At 32.2% G+C, this 26,895-nt stretch overlaps 1 protein-coding gene across 1 annotated transcript in view; it reads left to right on the top strand.

Annotated features, from left to right (window-relative positions):
- The window catches only part of hth (Meis homeobox homothorax), a 473,716-nt gene that overhangs the window by 11,270 nt on the left and 435,551 nt on the right, over positions 1 to 26,895 (top strand). The window contains exon 3 of the mRNA XM_077443725.1: positions 3,039 to 3,180. Coding sequence (XP_077299851.1) covers positions 3,039 to 3,180 — 142 coding nt within the window. The remainder of the gene's footprint in view (positions 1 to 3,038; positions 3,181 to 26,895) is intronic.

Raw genomic sequence — 26,895 nt, 5'->3', positions numbered from 1 at the left:
TTATATTAAAGTACCAGGGCGGCGACCTGGCCCGATTACACCACTGGGTATGACAAGGGTAGATGATTAAAATGGCAATGGATATATGGACGAAAGAAGTGCTCCAATAGTACCTGAGAGAGTGTAAAAGTAAGCAACTAAAGTAGGAGAGAATGGGTGGAAGGAATTGGAATAAAAATGTGTGGACTATTAGAATAAATTAAAGTGGAAAATTAGAATGAAAATGTAAAAATGCATTATATGGACGAAAGTTGCCCAAAATAAAGATAAATTGAAACGTGTTGGAGAGGCTTTCATCCTGTAGTGAATGGCGAACGGCTAGGACTTGATATTATTTAAACCAAAGACTACGATCCAAAACAAATTGTGTTGAGGTAATCTTTGTTTATAACAGAAGAATATAGACATCACATTAGTGATTCTGTTATAGAATCTCTTGGTTGTTTTGTTAGGAATGTTATTTTGGGACTGTAGTCTTTTAAGGTTATACATAAATTATTTTGGATTTCTTGAAGTTTTTAAAGTGGGAATTTAATGCACATGCTACAGTAGTCCTCCATATTATTATTTATATGAACAGATGAATGATATGAGACATTTTTTTAAACAACTCTACCTACGAATTTGAAGTAATTCGAATTGAGATACAGAAAATATTACTACTACCATTTTATTATATTTTTCTACATAAAAAAGATATTAATAATATTATCACTTACTCTAAGTTGAGTGTATTATAAAAATGTTAATTTAAAGCATAAGTTACAGTAGTATGATTATATGTATGAAAGCATAATGTGTTGGAGGTTTTTAATTCTTTTGAAGTATGTATTTTATATGAAAATTATGTTGGTTTGTTTTTATTATATTTTATTAACTGGTGTGAAATATTTAGGTATTTGTTTTAATGATAAGTTTTGTATATACACATGCATTTATGCAATATCCTAGAATGAGATTAATAGATTACGGCAATTACTTTTACACATACTTTAATAATATATACGTATATCCATACAATATATTTGATGGATAATATACTCGTATATATTATAATGTATAATAAAAATTTAAATATTTTATGCATTATACCTACGTATATAAATAAATAAAATTTATTTCAATTAATAAATAAAAAATATGAAATATGTGCATGAGTAATTTTATGATAATTGAATTAAACCGTATATTATGTGTACATATTGCATCTTTGTAGTGAATCTTATTACATATACAGTTAGCCAGTATATACATATGTACATACATATTTATAGTACTCTTTTATATTCCGCCAGGATTGTATTTTACCTATAACAAAAAAAAATACGATAATTTCTCTTCGCACAAAAAAAGTGCAAATTGTTAGAGCGACTAATTAAATTGTTACATTTTTTCGCCTTTGCTATTCAAAATGTTCGTTAATTAATTTTGAATAATATATTTTAATTAAATCGCGTGCGTTATCAAATTTGACAATCTCGGCGCGTCCAATTAGACGAAATGAAAAATATATGCACGCATAATCTATAATATATGTATGTATACTTAGCTGGCTAGCATTTTCTGGAAATTTGCAATTCATACGCTAAATCTAGTTTTTCGTGACACGTTACCATTATTATAAGTAGTATTGGACTATTTCGTATTATTTTTCGTACCTATTATATGGCACGTTTATTATGGTAGGTTATTTCGGGTTTTAAACGTCGGACCCAGATCAAAAGAAATAATAACCTTAGGCTTTGGAGAGCGATAAGCCGAGTCCGGTTTTTCGTATCTTGCGAAACATACGCGACGGGTCCATTTTGACCTCTCCTTGCATATTATATACAAGTACATATGTACATATATTCTTTCGTTATGAAAACAGGCGTAAGGGTTATGGAAAATGTTTATCATCCTATAATGTAATTCAATTGATTCAGTCTATGTAGTTTTACGCCAAATTATGTACATATGAAATGTTGCTTTTGAAATGTTTACTTAATTTGATTTTGATATTTATTATGAAATTACATATATGTATTTTATATCAAATTATTGCAAATCGTTTATGAGAACAAATTTTAGGTGTATTTTACATTCAAATGTTAATTGTGGAGAGCAATTTAATTGATAAGACTGATTATTATTATTAGATATGTATCAAATATGATTTTTAAGTTAATCATTTGCTTTAGACTAAATATTGCTCATACCTTTAGATTGGAGTAGTCTTAAATTTGACTAAAAAAATACAATTTCTGTTTTTTCATATTGAGTTTTCAATCCAGTATTTAGTTAAATTGTATGAAAATATTCATTTATTTTTTTATTTGATATTTTATTACCGATATATTGTAATAGTTACTGATCTAATTTAAAAATAAATAATTAATGATCATTTTCTATTTTAAATTTTTTTGTTAGTATTTATAATATTAAATAAAGAAATAAATTATATAATTTAGAATTTAATATTATCTTATTTTAATTTTAGTTTATAGAATAATAGGAAAAAAATCTCGAAGGTTTATTAACTTTTCTTATAAATGTTCATAATACATTTTATATTAACTCTAAAATTGACGATCTAAAGCAGATTGTGTTTGTACCTGAAGGGTATAGATATCTTTGAGTATACATAGACAAATTCGGATTTCAAGCAGAACATTCTAAATATGTATGTAAGTAGTTTGAAAATCAAAGATAGTTATAATCTACATGTATAAACTTTATTCTTGATACATTTATTTGAAATCGATGTATTTGATATTTTTACATGTCAGCAATGTGCATATTATAACATATTAAAATGAGTATCCACAACACTCGTTGAATTTCTATTCGAATGCACTCCATGTACACTAATGTTTAGCGATGCGTTCTAAAGCTAGGTTCATTGTCATTTACACGAACCGTTGTAATTTGTGCGTTGTTCCAACAAAAAGATCAATATTATTCAATTTTCCGATCGGTTGGTCAGACGCGTGCTTCACCCTCTCTCTTTCGGTCCAGATTGTGTGTGCTTTTTTAAAACTGTGTTTGTTTTTTTTCAGTCACCCCCTGTTCCCCCTGCTCGCTCTGATCTTTGAAAAGTGCGAGTTGGCCACGTGCACGCCACGTGATCCTGGCGTAGCCGGTGGAGATGTTTGTTCCTCGGAGTCCTTCAATGAGGACATTGCTGTCTTCAGCAAACAGGTCAGTAAATCAATTAATACATACCCTTTATGTGCGGATAAACACTGTTTGATTTCGACAAACGTTTCCTATACATATAAGTTTTGTATTATTAAAAAAGTACCAAAGTTGCTTTCATAAAAATTATAATAAACAATTATTAAAAACACTTTTGAAGCAATGCAACATAAAAAATTCGGAATATTTCAATTAAATTGATAAAAATTATACAAAAATTAGTACGCATTTGGGTTTCGCGCTTCACATTCGTCGATGTCACTTTTCTCTAGTTTCAATTGATTTCTAGCAATTTTTGATGTTTGGCGAAAATTAATTCAATTTGAACATTCGGTGCGACTTTTTGTACCCGTAGAATCATCGGATAGGCTTTTCACGGCACATTTTTAGTCAAAAGGAATGAATGATAGTCGCGTCTGCGACCAATGGAACTCACGCTGAGATATCCGAGACGCTTTTCAGTGACGATTTCGATATGGAAAACCCCCCTTTTCATCATTGTGTTGTTGTTGCATGGCGATATTATTATTAAACGTTGCTCATTTGTTGTCGTCGGGACCACTTTGACGACACCTATGGTGCGCTCACCTAGGGGTCCATTTAGACGTCATTTTTTATTTCATTATTCCGTAATTCTATTTATTAATCACTAGTATGAATTGTGAGTGATTAATTAACGAGCGAATAAAAAAAATCGTACAATAGAAATATCACATGTACCGTTCTTTAACCTTGCCAGCGAATTGTACGTTCCATTGCCTAAGCATCATTTGACGTACGCTCAATTGAGATCACGATAATTCGAAACACGTTCGAGATAATCCTGCAAAATTTTACACACATATAAAGGCATACCTCAGCTTTATTTTAAAGTTAAATAAAATGTGTAAGCGTTGCTTTGTGCGAGCCATGATTATTGCAACTCATTGCACTGTTCTTACGCGATTTGAAAGTGGTGTCTTTTCGTATGGGCGATAATTCAAAATATATCGGATTAAGGATTACAAAATTTTTGCGTGCATATAAAGCAGTATTTCAGTTTGTATTTTGAATCAAAATGAGATTTGTAACACTTCTCGTTAGGTGAGTTATAGTTATCGTAATGCACCGATTCGTAATTTCGCTATTCGTATCGTAAATAAGAGAAAGATTTCGAGAGAGCTAGTTTGTTTAGAGTGCCGTAGATTTATCTTAAGCATTTTTTTATTTATTATGCATATGTATGTGCTGTTATTTATGGCGTTCATTTTAATTTAAATAATAATACACGTTAGTAGGTATAGCGAAATGTCAAAGCCTTTGCAGATTCGTTGTAGGTATAGTGTCGTTCTGGCGAGTCAAGAAAATTAATGGGTATTTGTGTAACGTATTCAATTTCGTATTTGTGATTCGTAAATTAGTCGAATTAACATACGCGGTCTATACCGATGTGAAATATAATATTATGCGGGCTCTTATATTAAATTTAAGGCACGTTATCTCAATTGTATTGAAGGAACATATTTTTTTTTTCGAATTGTAGATTTTATCGAAATTTTGTTTAAATGTCGTTTAGTCTTGTGCGTAATCTGTAGGGTCATCTTGAATTTTTTTTGGAGTCGCAACGAATGCAAAATCGATACGGTTTTGATACGATATCGTAAGATCTGTGGTCAACGTGCGTGTACCAGCGATACGGTTAATTCCATTTATCTAATGAATTGAGATAAAAATTTTAACACCGGGATTAATTCGTTGACAAACAACATCGTACAATCAAACGTTGCGTGTATGTACATATGTACATATAAGTAACATCATCTTTGGAACCGTTTGAAATTAAAATAGTACCTACCTAGTGATTGTACGGAGCACGTACTTACGTTTATGTGTATATCAAACATAGCTACTGTAAAATGCAAGTTAATCCGATAAAACATACAGTATAAACAGGATTTGTATAATTTTCAGTAGTGCAACTGATGTTAGATAACCCGTATTATTCGAGTGTCACTTTATCGGGTCCAAAAAGCGTTGGGTCTTAACCTTATCACTGCCGTAATTCCCACAGAAGCGAATTTATTATATTTATTATCGTCTACACACATGTATGTCGTACGTTTTTAATCAGTGCTAGAGTCTGTCGCTTCGTCCGAAAATATTATAAAATTGTATTTATGTAAGCATATATGTATGTACATATGCCGTTTCGATTTGTACGATTTTAGGATAAGATATGCATCGGATCGTGTGTATTCCATTATCGTCGTTTTTTATTACTATTTGACGAAAACACGACATTTGTACACACATTTATATTGTATATTGATAGATAATGATCTCGAAGGCCAGAAAGATTCGTACAATTTTAAATTTGACATGTGTATCGTTTTCAACAGCGAGCGCTTGATGAATATACACATTGACCTAGGTCAAGTGCTTTGATTTTTACATATTCTGATTATGATCTTTGAAATATTTTGAATTTTTAAGGAATATAATACTGTTTATTTGTGGGAAAATCGTTGCCAAAATATCTCAATTGAAAGTCGTAGTTTTTTATCTTCAAATTTGTATTGACATAGTGTGCCAGTATGTGATGGTACTGTTTTTGAATTTAAATAAAATGTATTTATAGAAAGTTGCGTGTTGTTTATTTAAGTATTTGTATTGCGTATCCATTGTGTATTTTTTACATTTCTAATCAAGATATAAATGATATCGACAAGTGGCTGTATATCATTAACCGGTTAGCGTTACATATAGGCCGTACGACTTTAATTTAACAAACAAATCAAACTGTAGCAAAAAACACAATTATTTCAAGATGACGCGTTGCAATTGAGAAATGAAGTCGTTATTAGTTTTTTAATTGAGTCAGATCTCATTTTGACACATTTTTTTATTACTATTATATGGTAGCATATGTTTTTTGAGGATGCTGGAATATCGCTCTCAGCGATCGCCAAATGGGGGCTTGCGAGTCTGAAAACAAACACTTGGTAGACTAAAGTCAAAAGCTGGCTTACATTAGTACTCTTACGGGCTTTATGCAGGGGTTGAGTTTGTTATTTTTAGTGAATTTAGCCCTTGTGTCGTCGTTCCGCAGGGTCGTAATTCGCCAGGTGTTATATTTTGTGTGGAGTAAAAGGACGTAAACATTTAAAAGGTTTAAATAATGAATAAGTAAGCAAATTTACATCCCTTCCCCCTGCCCTTTGGGTGTTTAAGCGAGGGTTGCCAAACTCCCCTATCTGTCTTTACACGATTGTTTTTTTTATATTATTATTCGTATGTATGTGCTTTTACGTGCTGGTATGCACCAGGACCGTATCTATGATTTAATTTCTGCTGTAATTGCTTTTAATTTTGTATTATAACTCAAAATAGTCAAAATGCTATTCAATACTGCTGATGTTATTTTATTTTATTTTATTCATTTAGCATACAATGATTCAATTGAGTAATACATTGAGAGAACGAAAACCAAAACTGTTATTGTAAATAAATTATGGTTAGAATTTTTTTTATATTTCATTACAATAAAAGTGTTTATTGGATTTATTTAATTTTGTTCGTAAAACTTACATAGAATCTTAACTTGTTTACAAAACAAAATTTTATAGTTTTATAGCATTGATTTAATGATATTAAAATCTATTGAAAATATGATATAGAAAATATTTTCTTGGTTGACTTCACAAATTATTCCTATTACTGCACTTTTGTTAATAAATTGATTAAATTTTTCTATAAAATATTAATAAAAAGTATTAAAAGCGTATTCTTAAAAACATGTACATATTATCATTGTAATATTAACCATTTTAATAATTATGTAAACTTACCTTGTCTCATGTGTATATATATATCTATAATATATTGATATGCATTTCATTATGTATTGTTTTTTTTGTTTGTAAGAATATTTTGTAAGCAATTATTTAACATACACACTTGATATATTACAAAAGCAAATTTTAAAATCTTATATCTAAATACAACCCTGTTCCGCCGAAATGAATGTAAAGCAACTCTGCAGAGATTGTGTGTGGTACATATGTATGTATGTATGTATACACAGCGCACACATAACAAACGATCTTCCCTTATCTAACACCGCGAACGATGCACTTTCCGTAGGGATGCTGCGACCTTTTTTATTATTATTATATTTGTTTGCTCGCGAAAAGGTGTGTCATCGCTGGCTTGTTTATTCTGGCTCTCGGCTGCGAAATTCGCGAATTTAACGGCAATAACGGGGACGTATTTATATATGGAGATCGGCGGCTAGAGGGTTAACATAGCTGCTATCCTTTTACGATGTCCTTCGGGAGATGAGAGATGCGGTTTTCTTAACACTCGACGGCATTGTCGGCGTCAGTCATCGCGCAGGATTCCATTGCGCGTGCCTGAGCTCTCTCAGACTGTATGTATAGGTATAAATGAGTATTTATACGTGGATATAAAAAAGGAATTAAATGTAAAAAGGGCATATAGAGATCCTTTTGTTGGATCCGACACGTTTCGTGAGCGGCCGCGTACGCGCATCTTCCTGTAAGGAACAAAAAGTCCTTTTTGTACTCTCCTTCTTCTTAGCACAATGACTGGCTCGATTGTCTCTCTAACGAGTGGTCTCTATCGAATTTTGTTCGATTGCGTTTATTTTTTGAATTATTTTGTTAGGTATGGTCTCGTTCGGATTTGGGTAGGTTCGATTCGACGGATCAAATTCCTTTGTGTGGCGAAATGTTATCCAGTGTCTTCACTGACTAATTTTGGACGATTCAAAATGTGATATATGTATGTAATAAATATATATTTTAGCCAATTTTGTCATTCAAATCGATCCCATTCTTCACTTATTTACGTATGCTTTTTAATAGTCGAATATGAAATAAATTATATATCAGATTTTATTTGATTTTTAATGCTTTTTATTGTTCATACTTTATGTTCACAATACATCTTAGGTAGATTCTAATAGCTACTGATCCAGTGATCATTTAATATTTTACAATTTTTTTTTGATAGTATTATCTTATTTTATTGTTATTGTACTAGATAGCATAATATAAAATAAAGCTCAGAAGTTTGAATTGTGCATATTTTTCATATTTTGATTGTGAATTACATATATAAAATTATCTTTTGACTTTTGAATAGCTTTGTTTTAAGCTATGAATCATTTCGATTTTTACATTTGAATTGTAAATATAAATGTATACTTTTATAGTCAAAATTCTAGAGTTCAATATATGATGTTTCATTTGAGATGATTATTCTAGAGGAAATATATGATGTTTCATTTGATATTTCAACTTACGTATACATACATACATGTATATAGGTATCTTTTTGAAAATAGAACAAATCAAATTTCGAATTGGCATTTAGTGGTAGGTTAATTTATATCCATTAATATGAATTTATTCATTCAAATCGTGTCCTTTTCATTTCCCGTTTTAGTTATTGACAATATGACCATGTATAAATTTTACAAAAATTATATACATACGTATATTTTATATTCTCTTTAACCTTCTAATACTCCAAGCAGGTTCAACTTAAGCAAATTTGTATTTAAAACCTATTTTTTTCAATTATATTTCCAACAGAAGACTATCTAAAATCATTTAATAGATACACACTTTATTTTCAATATATACAATTCGCCCTTGCGATGATAATAGATGCTCCAGGTAATTAAAAAACGAGCTCAAATAGAAGACAGCGTCGTAGAATTTTTACCATACACCGGGATTATGTTACACGTTTCATAATTTGATGTATAATTGCCAGTGACGTGGAGTAATGTCGGGGATCAAGGGAAGGTGTTCGTCCATATAATACATAGTATAGTATTATAATAATAGTGGTGTGCGAGCAGCGAGCATATTTCATGTATTATTGTTAGTCAGTTTTCACACATAACTTAAAAGAAGTGCTTATTTATAAGTACGCATATACGTCTCCTTCGTGTGTAACTTTAACACCTTGGCGCACACACACCTGATCTTCCGTTTTCTAAGACGCGCGCGATGAATAATGAATGACAGCGGCTCACGATTTGAATATTCAATTAATGTAACAAGATATTGAGCCATTACGCTTCTTTTTTCGTCTGCTTCTTACCTTTTATTTTTCGTGTTTCTTCTTCTCCTTCTATCTACTTGGGAACGAGTATTACCCGCTACGGGTATTACTACCATTGGACACTTCTGCTTAAGCCTTATTTTCATTTTAATCTCTCGCTGTTTTTTTATTTTTTATATTTTAATTCATTCCGAACGGCTTTAACGGACGAGAGATTCTTGGCGAACGTGTATGGGCACTCTTACGTTGAGCATCCCGAAAAAAGTTGATCGTGGAAAATTGACCGATAGAAACCTCAACACAAATCCAGATATACACATGACTTTTTAATAACATTCATTTGAAATAATTACAAAGGCTGCAGATATTTTAAAACAGCCCAAAATATAAAGGTTCAAATAGTCAGTGAAGGCAATAGATCAATTCCTTATACAAAAAAAAAACAAAGTTAAAATTTTTTATGGGTTACTGATTTTTGTACAAAATTGATCAATTTTTTTTTTGTATTTAATACATATTTTTTGACCAATGACTTTGTATTTATATATAGTGTACATACTTCAATACTCAATACTATGTCGAAGTTTTTTAGACGGCCATACGACTCATTCATCTTCCCCTTTTGCCAAGTCTATTTTAACCTATAATACATGACTTTTTCAATATTTTCCATTTTAATAGTGTTAATTGTCATCACTATGTTCCAGTCAAAGTTTCCGTCGATCATACATAATTCCCCCAGATCGAAAAAATAATAATTATCAGTTTTTAAATAATAATAAAACGTATAGGTGAAAGCCAACTCGTGCAGCGTAAGATGCGATAGATAAGCTACCGTCGTCGTCGTATAATACCCGTCGAACTGGTAAGTTTTATTTAATTAAAACGCAATAAATCATATACATAGTAAACGAACGTCTATCGCTATCTTACTATATTATATATACCGAGCTCGCTGTACGACTGGGAAAAGTTCACACCTACTTTTTGTTATATCTTTTTCTCAAATCTCGCTTTACGAGCCGTGCTTATATTATGAAAGGCAATAATAATATAGTGTCCGGATTCGTTGTCGATTGCGCCTCTATTGATTTATATAACGATCGGTCTTTGAGAACTCAATCGAGATTGCAAAATTGTGGTTCTCATACACTTGTGCGTCGTCTGTGTGTACTTATCGTTTATTTATTATAACGTCGTCGAAGTGTATAATAACGACATTCTAATGGCCAGTTTAGGGCGGTGAGATATTCAATAGATTTGTCGCACTTGCATATTGCTCGCTTACAATGAGTTATAGTTGTATGTTATATAAATTGAAAATTTAATATTTTTTAATCCCGAATTGTTGCTCATATTCTGTAGTTGTATATGTGTTTATATTATTAAATAAAATATTAAAAATTCAATATTAAACATTTGATTTTAATATGTTGAACTATTGAAGCTAAAGAAAATCAAAGATTCATTTTCAAAAATAAATTTTATTAAACAAAATTTTGTTTTCATTTTTAGTTTGTATGTCAAAATGTAGCAAAAACTATCTATTTTTTAATAAAAAATAATAAATACTATTTTTTTTTATTTTTTATAATTTTTTTCTTTGAAATTGACAAAAAATTGTTAATTTTTTTACTGATATTTAGCGTTTTTATTACAAGTAATTATTTATTAATTTGAATCTAGATTGGTTTGTCATACTTTCAGGTTAATTTTTAAAAACTTACACCTTTCGTATCACGCTGTATATTCCGTGCAGTGGCGTCCCGGTGATTATCGCGCGCGCTACTGCGCTAATTAATTGTCCCAATGCGATGGGGGTACACCACGCCTCCGGTTTTAACACTGCACATTCCACTCTTCCGTCTGTCCGTCTTTGGTTCACTCTTTTTGCACTAGCAAATCGCTCATAAACATTCGGAATGAGTTGAGTCGAGTCTCTCTCATCTCGACGGGGAAGACTCGATTGCATCGCGCGCTCTGCAGACTCTGGACGTCTTCATTGTTTTTCCTCTCGACGTCTGTCTCGTTCTTTCTTGTTGTCTTTCATCTCGTTTTAATACCGAATATGGACGATGTTTGAATGAAAATTCTATTCAGGTGCCAGTGGTAAAAAGCGATTAAATAACGACTCAAGTTTGAGACGTTCAAAGGTGATGAGAAGTCGTAAAGTTTCAACGGTGATCTATGTATTGATATTCTACGAAAATTACACAAAGTTTACTCTCAATTTTGCTAACATTCAACATGTGGATTATATCACTTTATAACATATATAAAAATCGCAGACTTAGTCTTAACAAAACCAATTATGTCTTAATATTAGTTTTCGTTAAAAATTTGTATATATATTTTCCTAACATATATACATAGATACGGCATACTTTTTTAAAAAAAAATCATTTAATTCATAAGTATGATATCACAGTTTTTGACCAAAAATTTAATTCGTATGTATCTTTTTGTTGTAATAAATTAATAATAATGTATATTTTATGACCTTAGGTATGTCGCCTTATAAAATTTATTTTGATATTTTGCGTACATATAAATGAAAATTGTTAAAACGTTGAAAATTGATATGATTTCATACAGATCATTGGACGTTTGAGAACTGAGGCAGATGTTTATAATTTTCGGCGAACTGCTACGGCCTTGAACCGTATCATCGACACGTGACAGCGAATGCGTTAAATGCGAAAAATCTCCCAGACTGTCTGGACAAAAAACCGAAATTGCAAACAGAGCTGGGATGCACGTTGGGTGCATCGAAACGACACATCGAACGGTGCACTACTGTGTTGCACTGCCTTTCGAAAACAAATTGGTCCGTCGACGAATGACCGCAAAAAAATTAAAAATAAGAGCAAAATAAAACTGCAGTCGATGTCCTCTCCTTCGTCGTCGGCACGACAATGTCGAAGAAAAAGAAATAATTTATGTTTTAATTGTAAAGTGGGTGCATTTTTGAGCGTTCGCAACGCCTCTGAAATTCATTCTATACAAAAGCACATAATAAATATCCCAATAACATACAAAGGTATGTTTAATACATCATATGTACGTACTTTTATAAATACACACGGTGTACTTTTATTCTCATCGAAATGCACTAAGTGACTAAATTAACGGTTGCTTTGTGCCCGCTCGGTATCACCCGAGGGGATCTGTGTCAAAATAATGCCATTTTTTTTGTTGTTCTGTATGTATTATACTTTTTTGCAAATAACGTATGTACGATGTATTCAATACGCTAAATTATTGCAATTAACGTCTGCGCTAAATTACACATGCAGAGCGTCAATGTACACACATATATAATATTAATAATTCACAATGGAAGAATTCGGACATGAAAGTATGCCGACTATGTACGCCTGCGTCCATTTCAATGAACGATAAACTTGAGGGTTAATTAATTTATCGATATATTTTAACAGCGACCTTAAAGAGACGCATATTGCTAAATTTGAACGCTATGAGATATTGAATTTTTAACAGTACAACTTTTTTCTAAGAAGTTCATATCCCTTTTGATAAACCAATTACATATGTATACATATATTTTTTTTATTTATTATTGTATTAAATGATTAATCTTCGTTCATAAAAGAATATTACTAATTATATTAACAAAAAAATAAATTTCGTCGGTGGTTTATCATGTGTGAGCGCGCGCTATTGCTTGCGTGTGTGTATTTTATTTTGTTTGCATCCTGTACATGTGACATATAAATTTAATATTTTGTATTAATACACTTTATGATATTTATATTAATTCTGTATTTTTTTTAATTTGATCCGTATAAAAAATTGATCTAATTTGCAAGCCATTTATAAAATGTAGTTCATTGAGCGTATTGGCTCGCTACCATTGGCGTCCGCTCGAAATACGTATAATGAGTTAATTTTAAAATTAAATAGCACGTTTTGCAGCGTGTGTGTGTTTTGACGACTTTGGCGTCAATTTCGTCCACTAAAATGGTTTGTCCGGAGACGACCGAGGCAGACAGAGAGACGGACCGATCTCAGGAATTCTCCCGCTCTTTTTTTTATCTTTTCTTTCGTTGGGCCTTTTTCTGTCCGTCTTTCTCATATGTGTATATATGTACGCTGCGAAGAAGGAGATATAGACATGCCGTGGAAGAGAGAAAGTTAAATGCAATGGGGACCGGTGTTTTGTCATTGCCTGTATAGAGAACAAACATGCTGCTGCACACACATACGGTAAAAGGCCTTTGTAAAATTTATATCAATTGTGCGCGTTGAATATGAAGCGATCTTTGCGCAGAAGTTGCCAACATTTATCGTCGAAAGATGATGCAGGTACTGCTGAAGGGTGTGCGGAGAAAGGTTGACGATCCCATCCGTCAATAGGGAGGTTGGGAAAAAAATTGGTATATATAGGATTAGTACGGTCGAGTTTTTATTCAGGTGTCCCTGATCAATAGTGTAGTTCTTCCCATATCTACCTTTCATCTTTGTCTGCTCGCCTTTCATCGCTGTCACAATGGACGACTAATGAAAAATGGCGTTCGTCAAAAGGTGGTCGCCGTTTTCAAACTGCGGAAACCCATTTTTATATAAAAGGTGAACCTTTTTTTTCCTCGTCACATGGATGTACATATGTGCGTACGAGCAATTGCATCATAACGCATTCAAACTTGTCGAAAAACACTACTGCGGTGGGTATATAATATATATATACATAGCCTTTCCATGTCGATAATAATACGGGACAAATTTTCTATGAAATCCTTTCACCGATTGTCGTATTAAATATCCTACACTAGTCCATTCAAAAGTGGTTAAAATTTTAAATCGACCTCTATTGTGTGTTATTTTAGGGATTGTGCAGATAGTTCAGATGTGATTTGAATGTTTTTACATAATGTACAAGTCAAAGTCAACACTTTGTACAACGATTTTAAGAAATCTTGAGTTTATATTGTTGGAATATGAAGAACTTTATTTTGAAAAGATTTCCTAATAAGTATTGTATTAATAAATCTTATCTAATTAACTTAACACGAAACATATTCACACAAATGAAATCAAATCTTTGAATTTTTTTTTTCGTTTTAGAAATATTATATGAAATATTTAGATTATATTATAAAAATAAACCATAAAAGAATATGCCAGATTTGAACATAATCTTTATTATATTATTAAGTAAGTATTAAATAATTTGCTGGAAATCAATGCAGCAAAATCATTATTCTGCAGTATATAGAATTTATAAATAAAATGATATTTAACAATTTCGTGATGAGGGAAAATTATAAATATAAATATAATTATATCTGATATAAATGAATTTATAAAAAAATTCAATTATATTTATAATGTATGACATATTACATACATATATGCCTATATAATATGTAGTCAAATTTTTATTACATATTATTACTAGAGGTAGGACCGGAAGCGCACCGTCTATTGTTCCATTATTGTAAATGCTTTGTAAAAAAGGTTCGGCAAACCTTTAACAATGCATTTACAACATGTGAACAATGAACAGCGCGCTCTGGGTCCGCTCTTTAATTATTACAGTGTTTTAATATCACGATTCGAACATCTAATGGGACGTATATTTTCTCCTTTATATTTAAAGGAGAGAGAATACTTTTTAGATTGGTCATTTATATTTAAAATTATTAGTCACTAACACTATTTGAACGTACTATACGTTTAAAATTGAACCAAGAGTAAAATACACCTTCCTGATATGAAAGCACCGTAGGTTGATTGCAACTTCAGTTCCAAGTGTTCTATAGATTTCTTTTAATTATTCGTACAAAGTCCCTCATTGTCCCCAAAACCCAATTCCATTGAACAACAAGCAAAAATTAACACACGCTTCAAAAGTGCAGGGAGAAAGAACAACAACAACGCCGCTGTCGATGGTAGAAGTACAGCGAGGGGAGAGAGAAAAATATGGAGCAATTTGGAGAGCACAAAGGACGTTTTGTCGTCTGGCAAAAGAGCATCCTTTCCCCAGGTCGTAAATGGGAGACCGCATGCTGTCGGGATGAGGTCACATGGCTCTCTATATGCGCGGTCGTGCGTTCAAATCCCCGCCGGGATGTCTCCAGACTAAAGTCAAAACAATTATTCCAAAAAAACAGGGGAGAAGGAAGGCGAAGGGGATGTCGAGATTTTTATCGCATTCCTTCACAATCCACCCCCGTCTATACGTATATTTAAAATAAGGACCTTGGGTCGTATTTCATCGTAGCTATCCATTTCTTTCTCGAAAATGCGAGAATTATATTCTTTCATTGCCCGGCCATAAATAACGTTTACCTGCATTTGTTGTATGTTGTTTTGTTTCTTTTTTTTTTGTATACGCTCGTTCCGTTTTGTTTTGTTTAATTGCTGCCAAAGTGTATCCAGACTTCCAAGTAGTTAAGTTTTCCGTTATTTGGATGATTTATAGCCTCGTAAGAATGTTTTTGGAACTGGCACCAAAAAAAAAAACAACGAGGTATATTTTAAAAGGAAAGGTCCATGAAACATAAAACCCTATCCTTTCAACTTGTATATAAAAAAACAAACACACACACACAAACCAAATGGAATTGTGTATGCAAAATATTATATTTTAATCTTCCAGACATGGTTTATCCCTTTTTGTCTCGCAATGTTTCGCTTGAAAAAAGATCATTCTATCGGTTTATCTCCAAGCGAGAGACAGGCTTTATTCCAGATGATCCCGGACGTGCTATACATAAGCATACCGGGCATGGGTTTCCTTCTAAATTGTATGTTAAACTCAAAAGTATATGTTGTACGGTTTGGTGTGTGTGGAACTGACTGGTTATCATCTGCTTTTTGGCCATATGAGCCTGAAAGGTTATCCCAATACGGTCGGTTCAGTGGCGTCGCGTGAAAAAATCCATATAAATTAAATTCAACGTTAACACACGTTGTTGTTGTTTGTTAAATCAAATTTACGACGTCTCTATAGACTTATGGGTGATTATTGTGTGTTTTTGTGTGTTTGGAGTGTTCCCAAATTTGCGTAAAATTTATGAGTGATTGCCGTCCTTGTTTATTATGAAATATGGCTTTTAATATTTTTGACGCAAATCTGCTCTTTTGCTAGAGCTTTGTGCGCTAATTGAATTTGTTTTTGAGTGTCACTTGAAAGAAACTGTTATATTTATGACTGGTTGTACCAATTTTGGGATTGCTTCCGTGCGTTTTGATTTTGTATTAGCTTATGCACCAGATTGAAAACATATCTACCATATTACATTAGGTTAGATTCAGTTTTAAATTAGATTATAAAAATGTATACGTACATTAACATTATTTTAGTGAGTATTTTAAATTAGGTTAAATAGTGGTTATAAAAAGGATGGCAATTTGAACCATTTTAAACAATGAAATCAGATAAATTGGCAAACTCTGATAGGAAACGAACGACTTGGAGTCAAATATCCAAGTCAGCAGCACTACAGAAATACTCCCGAATAAATTCTTTTCAATCGAGGCAACCCAAGGCTTAAACTCTCGGTGGTTAGCAATAACAAAACAACTAGTAAAAGGACAGTGGATTTTCTGAAAACGTTTCAATTTATACATTTGTCTTCAAAATTCTCCTGTTTGGGCAATGAGGCCATAATACCATAAATATATCATAAATTTTAGTTTAAGTAATATTTGTTATTTATCTTAGATTCTCATTCTAATTTATCTCCTTCTAAAGATTGGACAATATGATGACCAAAGATCGACGTTGGATGGATGCTTTTCGTATCAAAATGGTTCACCATTGTCAATTTCTTACAAAAACCATGCTTTTTTTCTCTGTCTTTGAACATTTATGGAGCAGTCTATTGTTATTTGAAAATAAATCCAACGCCGATTTCTGATTATGGCCAGATATAGGCTTTGTGCTGATGATTTTCAAATAACAATACACCGCTTTATTAGTGTTCAAATACAGAGAGCAAAAAGGCATGGGTTTTCTAAGAAATTGACAATAGTGAAGCATCCATTTAACGCCGATCTTTGATGATGACTAAGTATATACAGCCAGCTAAATGATAAGCATGTGCTTCATTGAGCTGAGAGGTCTTGGATTCGAGCCTTGGTTAGACCTGAATTGAAAATAAGCATACGTTGTATTATTTGAAGCATTTTTGTGGTACTGCTGGTCTGATTTGATTATTTCCTATCAGATTTCGTCAATTCATCTGATTTCATTGCCAAAACGGTTCTTTAAAAAAAGCTAACTACCCTCTACTTGTCACTACTGTCTGATGGAATATGATTTAAAATTAATGTACATAAGCCATTTTAGCCAAATTTAGCCATCCGAGTCAATTTAGAGCAACCTGTTATGTAAAAAAATTAATTCATTTTTTATTATTACTAACCTCTTCTTAGTTCAGAAATGATTTTGTCGTTTGACAAAGGTGCTTATCCGATCGTTTTCGAACTTTGTCATTTTGCTCGGTTTGGTCATCAATATATGTGGAAATGACGTCCGCCATTACAATGGTGAAAAATAATCGTAATAGACACGTTTGAAAATGTCATATTTTTTATTGTGCAAAAGAAGATTCGCGAAATTGTTATTACTACATTAAATTGTTGTTTGGGGGTTGGGTTTCATGCTATTTTAAATCGTATAAAAAGCTCCGTGTTATCGCAAATGAAGGGGTCAAAGTTTACAATTTAGTCGCGGACATAATCACCAGCGGCACACGCAGATTCGCATTCGATATAAAAATTCATGAATGAAACGAACGTATCGCTTTTATCGATCGACGCACACCTATACAATAAATATATTTTTTATTGTAATTTTATTGCGCGAGCCGCCCCTGACATTCGCCATCGCGGCTCGTTGCGAGTCACCGACCCGGCCGAGGAACGTCACAACTGACATTCATTTGATTTACGATTACGGTACGTGTTGCGTCGTGCGTAAAGACCTTATTGGCATCAATGGGACCGGAACGATTCATTACACTGCACTACTATATGTACGACACAAGGACGCACGCCGTTCGCTGTTTGAAACAACGAGTTTCCTCTCATTCCGCTCTCTTCTTTTGCCGGACAATACACCAAAAATTAACCCGTTAAGCGCCGCACACATGCGTATTTAATTTTTTACAATCGTCCGTCCCGATGTCGCATATTTAAACTGGTTTATTCGGGTGTAGCGTGAACGCCACATGCTGTTGCATTTTGGGACCGTTCGTTTCGACCTTGCTTTTCGAAGAGCCGGTACATACAGTCTATGTATGAAGCTCGTAACTTCGATCATTGTCATTTGGCAGTTATAAAATATACATACAATATTAAAAACTTGGCAATGGTATAAAACGGAGTTGTAGATTCGGAGTCGTTAAAATTCGTGAGACTTTTTACTAAATAGTGTATACGAATATTGAATTTCTAATCGTGTGACTCAGCTATCTCCAATGTATGTATGCAGATCTGAGACTTTTTGAAATCTTTGTCTTTTTCTCAAATTTAGGTCAAAATGAGGAGAGGATTGCTATTTGACACAACCGGCTACGCCAAATGCGTACATTTTTTAGCTTAATTCATAAATAAAAAAATACAAAATATTAAAAGAAAATAATGTTAAATTTAAGTTGATGATTTAATTAAATCAGCTCACTATATGTATATGTAGCTGACTTGTATTAGTATACTCCAGCGATATTCGAAAATTAACCCAATGGAAAGTCATGTTTTTTACAAGCCTAATTTAACGACTCGGCCTAGTACATATGTATAAAATGTACTACAGATTTTTTATTAGTAGTTTTGAGTGTTATAATTAATTCACTTCTAAGTAAGTTATAATTCACTACCTGCAATTATTCCATTATTTTCCTTTCGACAGAAATTGTAAAATTTTACAAAATATATAAATAAAGGCATTGCTACAAATTACTTTTGATATACTAGGGACTTTTTGTTTTATTTAATTTATACCTAAATATACATATTGTATAGTTATTGTGCTACTGACTCAATATGTTGAGTATATATGCATAACATTTTTTGTCACATTTGAAGAATATTTTTTATTCTTGCTTATGCTTGTAGTATCTTTCTTGTGGTATATAATTATTTACCGAATTATACATGGCATTGTGTCGTATGATTCAAATCTGTACATAAATAATAATATATATATTCATGATTTTTTGATTTCTACTAAAATTTTCATTTAAGACCTTTTATTCTATGAGCAAATGAGGTATCATTGTGATTCATACTAAATCCCATTCTAAGAGACGTCTTTAATCTCATAAGCAATCGAGTTTCTCTTTTGATGAGTGTAAAATATATATAAGTTTTATCTTTATTGTAGCTTCACGGCGCAGGAAAAAGTCACCTCTTACACATTTTTATCTCAGGAATGTCCACGACCGTTTCGAATACAACTTTCGTGAAAAAATAATAATATATATATAAATGTGTGTTTATTTTTTTTCGGTTCTTAGTATTTACACTTCCGGCACACGAATTGGAAACGTCTAAAAATGGTTCGTTTCCCCTCTGGGTTTATATGTGTGTGGGTCGCTTTAGATAACTTCCAGTTATCGAACATACATTTTTACGATATTTTAAAAGTTTTATCGGAGTTCTACATCTCTACGCGTTTATTAGGTATAACATTGAGCGATTTTTTTAAGACTTCCACACTGTTCTTCACCTGCTCTGTTTATTGTGAGCGAAAATTTGATAACACCCATTTTTTATGTCTGTATATTTTATGGTTATAGTCCGGTATTTGTGTAGGAAATTGCATATTTTATTAGTAGATTTAGGGTCAAATATCATACTTTACTTGCTTTAAAGCGCTTTCTAATATCAACATTGAACGGGATACTTAGAATTGCATCATTTTAATTTTTTGTTTAAAAATGCATCATATTTCAACAAAAATTGACTGCTACGTTACAGACAATCATCTGACATTAACAAATAAAAAGAAAACGTTTATTTATAATGTCTTCACATGATCGATCGATCCTGGTTTAGAGGAGAGCTTGCTAGGAACGCTTCGACCAGACTGTTTCGTTTGATTGTTTTTGTATTTTTTAATTGAGCTCTCTTGGATTTATTCTCGTCACTAATTAACGGTGTACAAGACGGACGGGTTATAAAAGATTTTATATAGTGTGTCGCACTGAGATTTTTGTGGGTTTTTTGAGGGAACAGAGAGAGGAACCAACCGTCTGATTGATGGTACACGACTTCCACACCGGGACAACTGGTAAACCCGACGTTAAATGCTACTTCTACATATTGTAAAATTTATGGGGGTGTCGTTTAGGTGCCCGGGCGTAATAAAAACATTAAATTTCGACACTTTTAGTGTACAGTTGGGGGGTTTTGTTTAGCTGTGGGCTCGCGAATGCCTACAGGGTGTGTGTGTGAATGTACATGTGTGTTTGTGCTTTTAATCTGGATGTACAGAAATGCTCGCTCGTTCCTATGTATCTATCTATGATGGGCTATGTTGCTTTTATTGCGTACAATAGGAATATTTTGTGTGGGATGGGTACCTATCTATCTACCTACTAACTAACAAATAGTTTATGATTGTTTAGAGATACTGGGAAGGAGAAAAAAAAAGCGACAAGAAATTCACTTCCTTCTAGAAAATTTATGGTTTTATTCTCTCCTTTGAAATATTGCTATGAAATTAGTGGTTCACAAGAAAATATTGTTACTTACTGAAATTTCTAACAACCAGAATCTGAATGTGTTTATTTATATTTGGAACCATTGTGGTAATGTTTGAATTGTTTTCCGTTTCAATGTAATTTTCTACTATTATATAAGAATAATATTTATTTTTAAGGCAACAAGTTAAATGGTCAGTATTTGAATCGATTTCGGTAAGTATATAAATCAGTTTTTGGCCAGTTTTTAATTAACTAAGTGGTCAGTATCATATTATTAAATGCCAGTATAAATAACAAATAGACAGTTGAAAAATGTGACGTACATTCGCCAAAACAAATAGGGATGCCTGTTGGATGGAATAATGTCTATCATTATCTTATCAACCTTGTGGTGATGTCAATCAATAAGTAATACTGGCCATTCGTCGGAAATAAAACTTACCATTTATTATTAATACTGACATTTTATTGTTTATACTCATCACTTGTATACTGGCCGTTTAATATAAATACTGACAACAAACAATACTTACTAATGCCAATATAATACTTAATAGTAAAATACAAGGCTTCTGAAAATCTTATTAATAATAACATTTTCACTTAAAAAAGAGTAAAAGATTCATATGTATGTATATAATTTATTGTGCTATATTTCCATCTACTAACTAACATGTTGGCTAATAACGGAATGCTTCATGCAACTTCGTATATAAAAATATGAATAGATCATTATAATTAGCATTGAAATTGATATAGAAAGTGAACATTATTTATAAGCGATCAATATAAAAATAATGTGGTTCTAATGATAATTATTTTCTTACAGTAATAAATATAAACCACCTTACATACTTGATTGCATACTTTTTATATGAATAACATCAAGAATTTTTTAAATTAAAATTTAAATTTGAGTCAATTTTAACTTAACTTAAGCTTAACTTCAAGGGGTTAAATCGACCAATAGAAAGTCATCGTAATTAATATTTCTTTCCGTTACACATGTGTATGTCTCCGGCAGTTAATTTCAACAACGCCAAGAGGTGAGCAGATTAGTTTAGTAAAAGATTTACAACGAGGCAATAACTATTCATCATCGTCATCTTTTTTTTTTTTTGTTTTACTTTATTTCATTTCGGCTTTTATTTTTTTCGTACGTACGAGTGCGGCTTGTTCTTCCATCCGTCTGTTCTTCACAAGAGCTTATTTTTCAATGTCGCGTTTGTCCGTCCGTCTGTCCGTGGTTATGGGTGGTTTCGCAGCAAGGCGATAATGGGAATGAGCTCTGGGATGTCATAAAGCAATAAATAACTGTGAGATTAAAAATCAGATTACTACTACTACTACTACTGCTGCTGCTTCGTGAGTCGCAGACACATTGGTGGATGGAGGTCGTAATCATCTGCGAGTTGAGCTTTTTGAAGAAATCATTAGAGATCGCGCCTTATTTTTTATTTATTATTATTATTTTATTATAACGTGCGCGTTTGGCCACTTAATGACGTGTATAAATAAATAAGAACCGTTGTATATATCCTTTGAAACTAGACGTTTATTACGAGACCCGATACTTTGCAATTACATACATATAAACCGCGCTGTGCTTTTATTGTTATCAAAATAAATTTTATGCACTGTTTCTGGTATGCTTTATTTCATATAACAGCGATAAATTTTAATTTAATACATATATCCTTGAAATTTGGATTTATTTGTTTTTAAAACTGTTCTACGAAGTGTTTTATTCAATATACGTATTGACTAGTTTTGTTGTTATTACAAATTATCCAATTTTTTAAAATCAAAATTTGTTACAAATTAAAAAAAAATCATTAAATATTAAAAAAAGAAACAGTTTATTATAATTTTAACATAATACAGCAATATATACTTATATTTATTTATATACAATATAAAAAAATAACACATTCAAACTTAAATTTAGCCAAAATTACAGACTCGACAGGAAGCGACAATTTACTCTATTCTTCCATCAAATTTAAACTTTTTTCGCATGAATAACGAATCGAATCGTTTCATTGTGTCACCATATATAATGTATGCAATTTTCAAAAAAGCAAATTTATTTTTTCCAACCCTACGATTAGCCCGACATGTGCAACGCGTAACAAAAAACGTATCGAGGACTTAAATTTTCACCCACCAATTGAGGTGACTTATAAAGTCGATATCTGCGAAAAGAATCATAAAACATAAATTCATTATCCCCAATTCTCGTTTCGATACATAATAAAGCATATTATTATCACGTGTGCAAAGTAAAGGTTGCTGCTTCTGATGCTTCTCTGATCGAACAGGTTCAATGTTCCCGATAAAAGAGCGAGATATAGCAATACGGTGGTTCTCAAGCGAGAAGAGGACAGGAGTAAGTCCTTGTTTATGTCCCGTTCCTCCCAGACCCTCCCCCTTCGAGTCCTCCCCGTCCCACCTCCCCCCTCTCCCAGGGCTTGTTTTGTTCGCCTGTCAAAAGCAGAACGCGGCGGTCGTTTTCCGGGAGTTTTTTGAGTTATTACACTCCACTGGTGCTTTATATATACATATATATGTACATATTTTTGTATATGAACATACATACATTATTTAGATATGTGCGTGAGTATGTGTGTGTGTGAACGAACTTTTCCCCATAATGGCGTCGATTGTATGTATACGCGATTGTTGAGGCAGGTCGAAATAAATACGTTATCTGAATACTTTTTGACTACGGCTATGTAGGACAAAATATGATGCTTTCAAATCTAAATTGGACAATTTAATTGTGCAGGCTTTTTGCAACGCTTGTTCAACGTTTTGAATATAAAAAAAATAAAATAAAACCCTCCCAATTTAATTTTATGCCAACTTGTATAGTCAGTTGAGACTTCAGCCATCTACATATATATGTATGTGGTTTTGATTTTTAAAGCTTTTTGTTATTCATATATTTTGTTTGCAATACATTTTAAGTTTATTTTAATAGCTACTGATCCAGTGATCATTACCTATTTTTTCTTATAATATTATTACTTACCTACTTTTTTTTTTTGTATGTTAGGAAATTTTATATTAGGAAAAATTCTATCGATACTACATAGGTATAATGAAAAACATTTTTTTTCATGATAAAATATGCTAGTATATTGTCATAATTGGATTTTTTAGTATTGGACATACTGTTGGTCCAATTTATTCAAATAAGAAAAACCGATTTGAATTGGTTTTAATCCTGTATGAATATTTAGGGAATCTGTCCGATAAAAGGTTCAAATCTGTAGCTTTTTTTCTTTGGTTTTTTTGCGTAAAACATTAATCATTTTTATTACAGGTAATATAAATAACAAATTTATGTTTGAGCAACAGCAAAAACATATAACAAACCACAAAACCCTCAAACGTTTATAGATTGCGGCCGGCAAATTACACCGAGTGCGAGTTAAACACAACAATACAACTATATTAAATCACGCTCACTACTAACCATTATTTTTTAATTAAAAATAAACTGAACTCGCGTTAACACTAACAATTTACAAAAGCCATACATCGATCCTACACACGTATGTGTTGATTCTACCAAAAACCCACCGAGGGGGTGTCGGTAAGTGTTGTGTATGAAAATATCAACCGAAACTCCCCTAGGGCAGGTATTTATGGGTCGGAAAATAATTTTCCTCCATTCTTTGCGGGCTTCGTGTAGATTTTCGATAATAGACTTCTAGTGAGGGAGTACGTTTGCAGTATAAATATTGTACGCGCCCACTTTGGATACTAGTGCCGGTTTAATGGTAGATAAACAAACAATATGCGTGGCTTTCCTTTGCCTATCTATACGTATTGGTATGCATGTCTATGAAACGAAAGCTTTATTATTTGTATTTGGGGGAGGAAGTTGGGGGGTGGGGGGGAGGGCACGGCCCTTTTGTAGAAAGCCCGAGGAAAACTTTCGTGTCAAGTCACCGTCGTAAATAGGAAATCGATTTCTGTTTGGCCGTGAATTAAACCTCACCACTCGGTTCGTTGCTAAGCGTGTGCATATTATATAAATTTGAATTTGTTGTATGATCGTTGAAATGTCAAAAAAAAAACGGTAAAAGAATCTTCGGTCGTTTGCGTGTTGAATTGTCTTGACGTGTAAAATAACGTCGATGATGTGTCGACGTGTAGGTTTCGAATTTTTATTTTTTTACATACTAATCATTAATGGATTCTTTCTTATTTAATAATATGCATTTTACAAGTAGAATAGTCGACTTAAAACATGTGAACGATTGCCATTTTTTGTGTACTTTTTATACGCATCTGAAATCAACACATGGAAATAGTCCAATTCATTCATCAAAATTTATGTATATTCTGATGTGATTTTTTTTTTAAATTAATTATCCTTTACTTAGATATTTATTTATTTAATACCATAAATACTGCAGGTATAATTCTTTATAATAGTGTCATCATTAGAGATCAAAAGGCATTTTGAGTATATTTTGTACGCATCAGAAGTTAAAATTCAATACATTTATAAAAATGCTTTCTTTAGTTCAATGGAAATTCATATCCATGTTTGAATTTGCATTAAATTATGATAGAAAAATTTATGACGAACCTTGATCAATTTAATGCTTTCATTGATGAAAATAATATAAAAAATTTGACTATATTTTTGGCCCATCAAAACCGGATGGTAGGTTTATTTAATTTAAATGAAATTTTTTGAGTGCCACCATCGGCGAGTAGACAACATTGTGCACATTCCAGATATTATAACGATTCATCAGCTATGCACTTATTTGATTTTATAATACCCGCTACATATGATATGAGAATTTTATAAATTATACAGAGGTTTGAATGAATTTTCATAATTTTTTTGTTTCAAGTTGTTCCGAACGCGATTTGTTATAAATTTTGAAGCTTTTTTCGCATCATCGAAATGAATATTGAACGAGACTCGTGTTCGAAAGACAATATCGAATATTTTTTGTCCAATTTCATACAATATTATGCATACACATTTGGAAGCCACCGGCCGCATCGGAAGAAATGAGAACGCATTTCTGAATCTGCCACATATGTATATCTGAGAAGTTCAGAGAGGAAACGAGGAGGAGGGGAATATTATTAATAAACGATCGAAAAGGAAAGAACCCTCTACGTGTACACGAAATGGTCTTTTTGGATCATTTGGACCCCATCTGCCCCGCCGCGAGACAATGGGGGAATTAATTAAGAAAAGTTTTTATTCGACCCCATATTGTATTATTATGTAGGTAAGGTCTAACATAATTAATATAAATTTTTCATACGGGGCCTGTGCACGTTCGACACAGTAGATAATTAAGTTAATTATTTAGAATATTAGGTTCAGAAAGGAAGCGTAAGCACTCTACATTAGTTAGCGAAGTAATTTAATTTCGGAATATAAAAATCCTTTCAAAACGAAAACGGCATTAGTTCAGGGGCGTCGCGTGACTGCATAATAACGACAGCTTATTATTATTATATTATAAGTCGAAATTTTTTGGGATACTTATTCCCTTTTATTCGTCAAGTGAAAGTGCCATTATTATCGTGCTTACATGTTTTTACGAATACATATACATATAGTGGGGGTAAACATTTTTTCGATTAGACTTCTCTACGATCGTTTAGAAATACAAACACGTTTTCTAATTACAAAAAAAAAAATAATGGGACATCGTCATCAGATCGCAGTATTAATTTTTCATTTTTGAATAAATAACGAAGCCCCTTAAAAAGTAAGAGTACCGTTCGTACGTATACAAGTTAAGTCAGGGCAGGTGCAAGTTTTTGTTTCACACCTTTTGATCCGTTACGTTATATACGAAGCTGTATTGGATATGTGTGTGTTAGATAGATAACGATTCCTTATCTAAATGTGTGTAAGAATGTATATTTATTATTATCGAATAGTGGAAGATTTGGTAAATTACTTTCTCTTGTA

The sequence above is a fragment of the Arctopsyche grandis genome, chromosome 13, assembly GCF_051622035.1.
Source record: "Arctopsyche grandis isolate Sample6627 chromosome 13, ASM5162203v2, whole genome shotgun sequence".
Taxonomy (NCBI): domain Eukaryota; kingdom Metazoa; phylum Arthropoda; class Insecta; order Trichoptera; family Hydropsychidae; genus Arctopsyche; species Arctopsyche grandis.
Note: the sequence above shows the minus strand (reverse complement) of the source record. Positions and strands in the feature narration are given on the sequence as shown.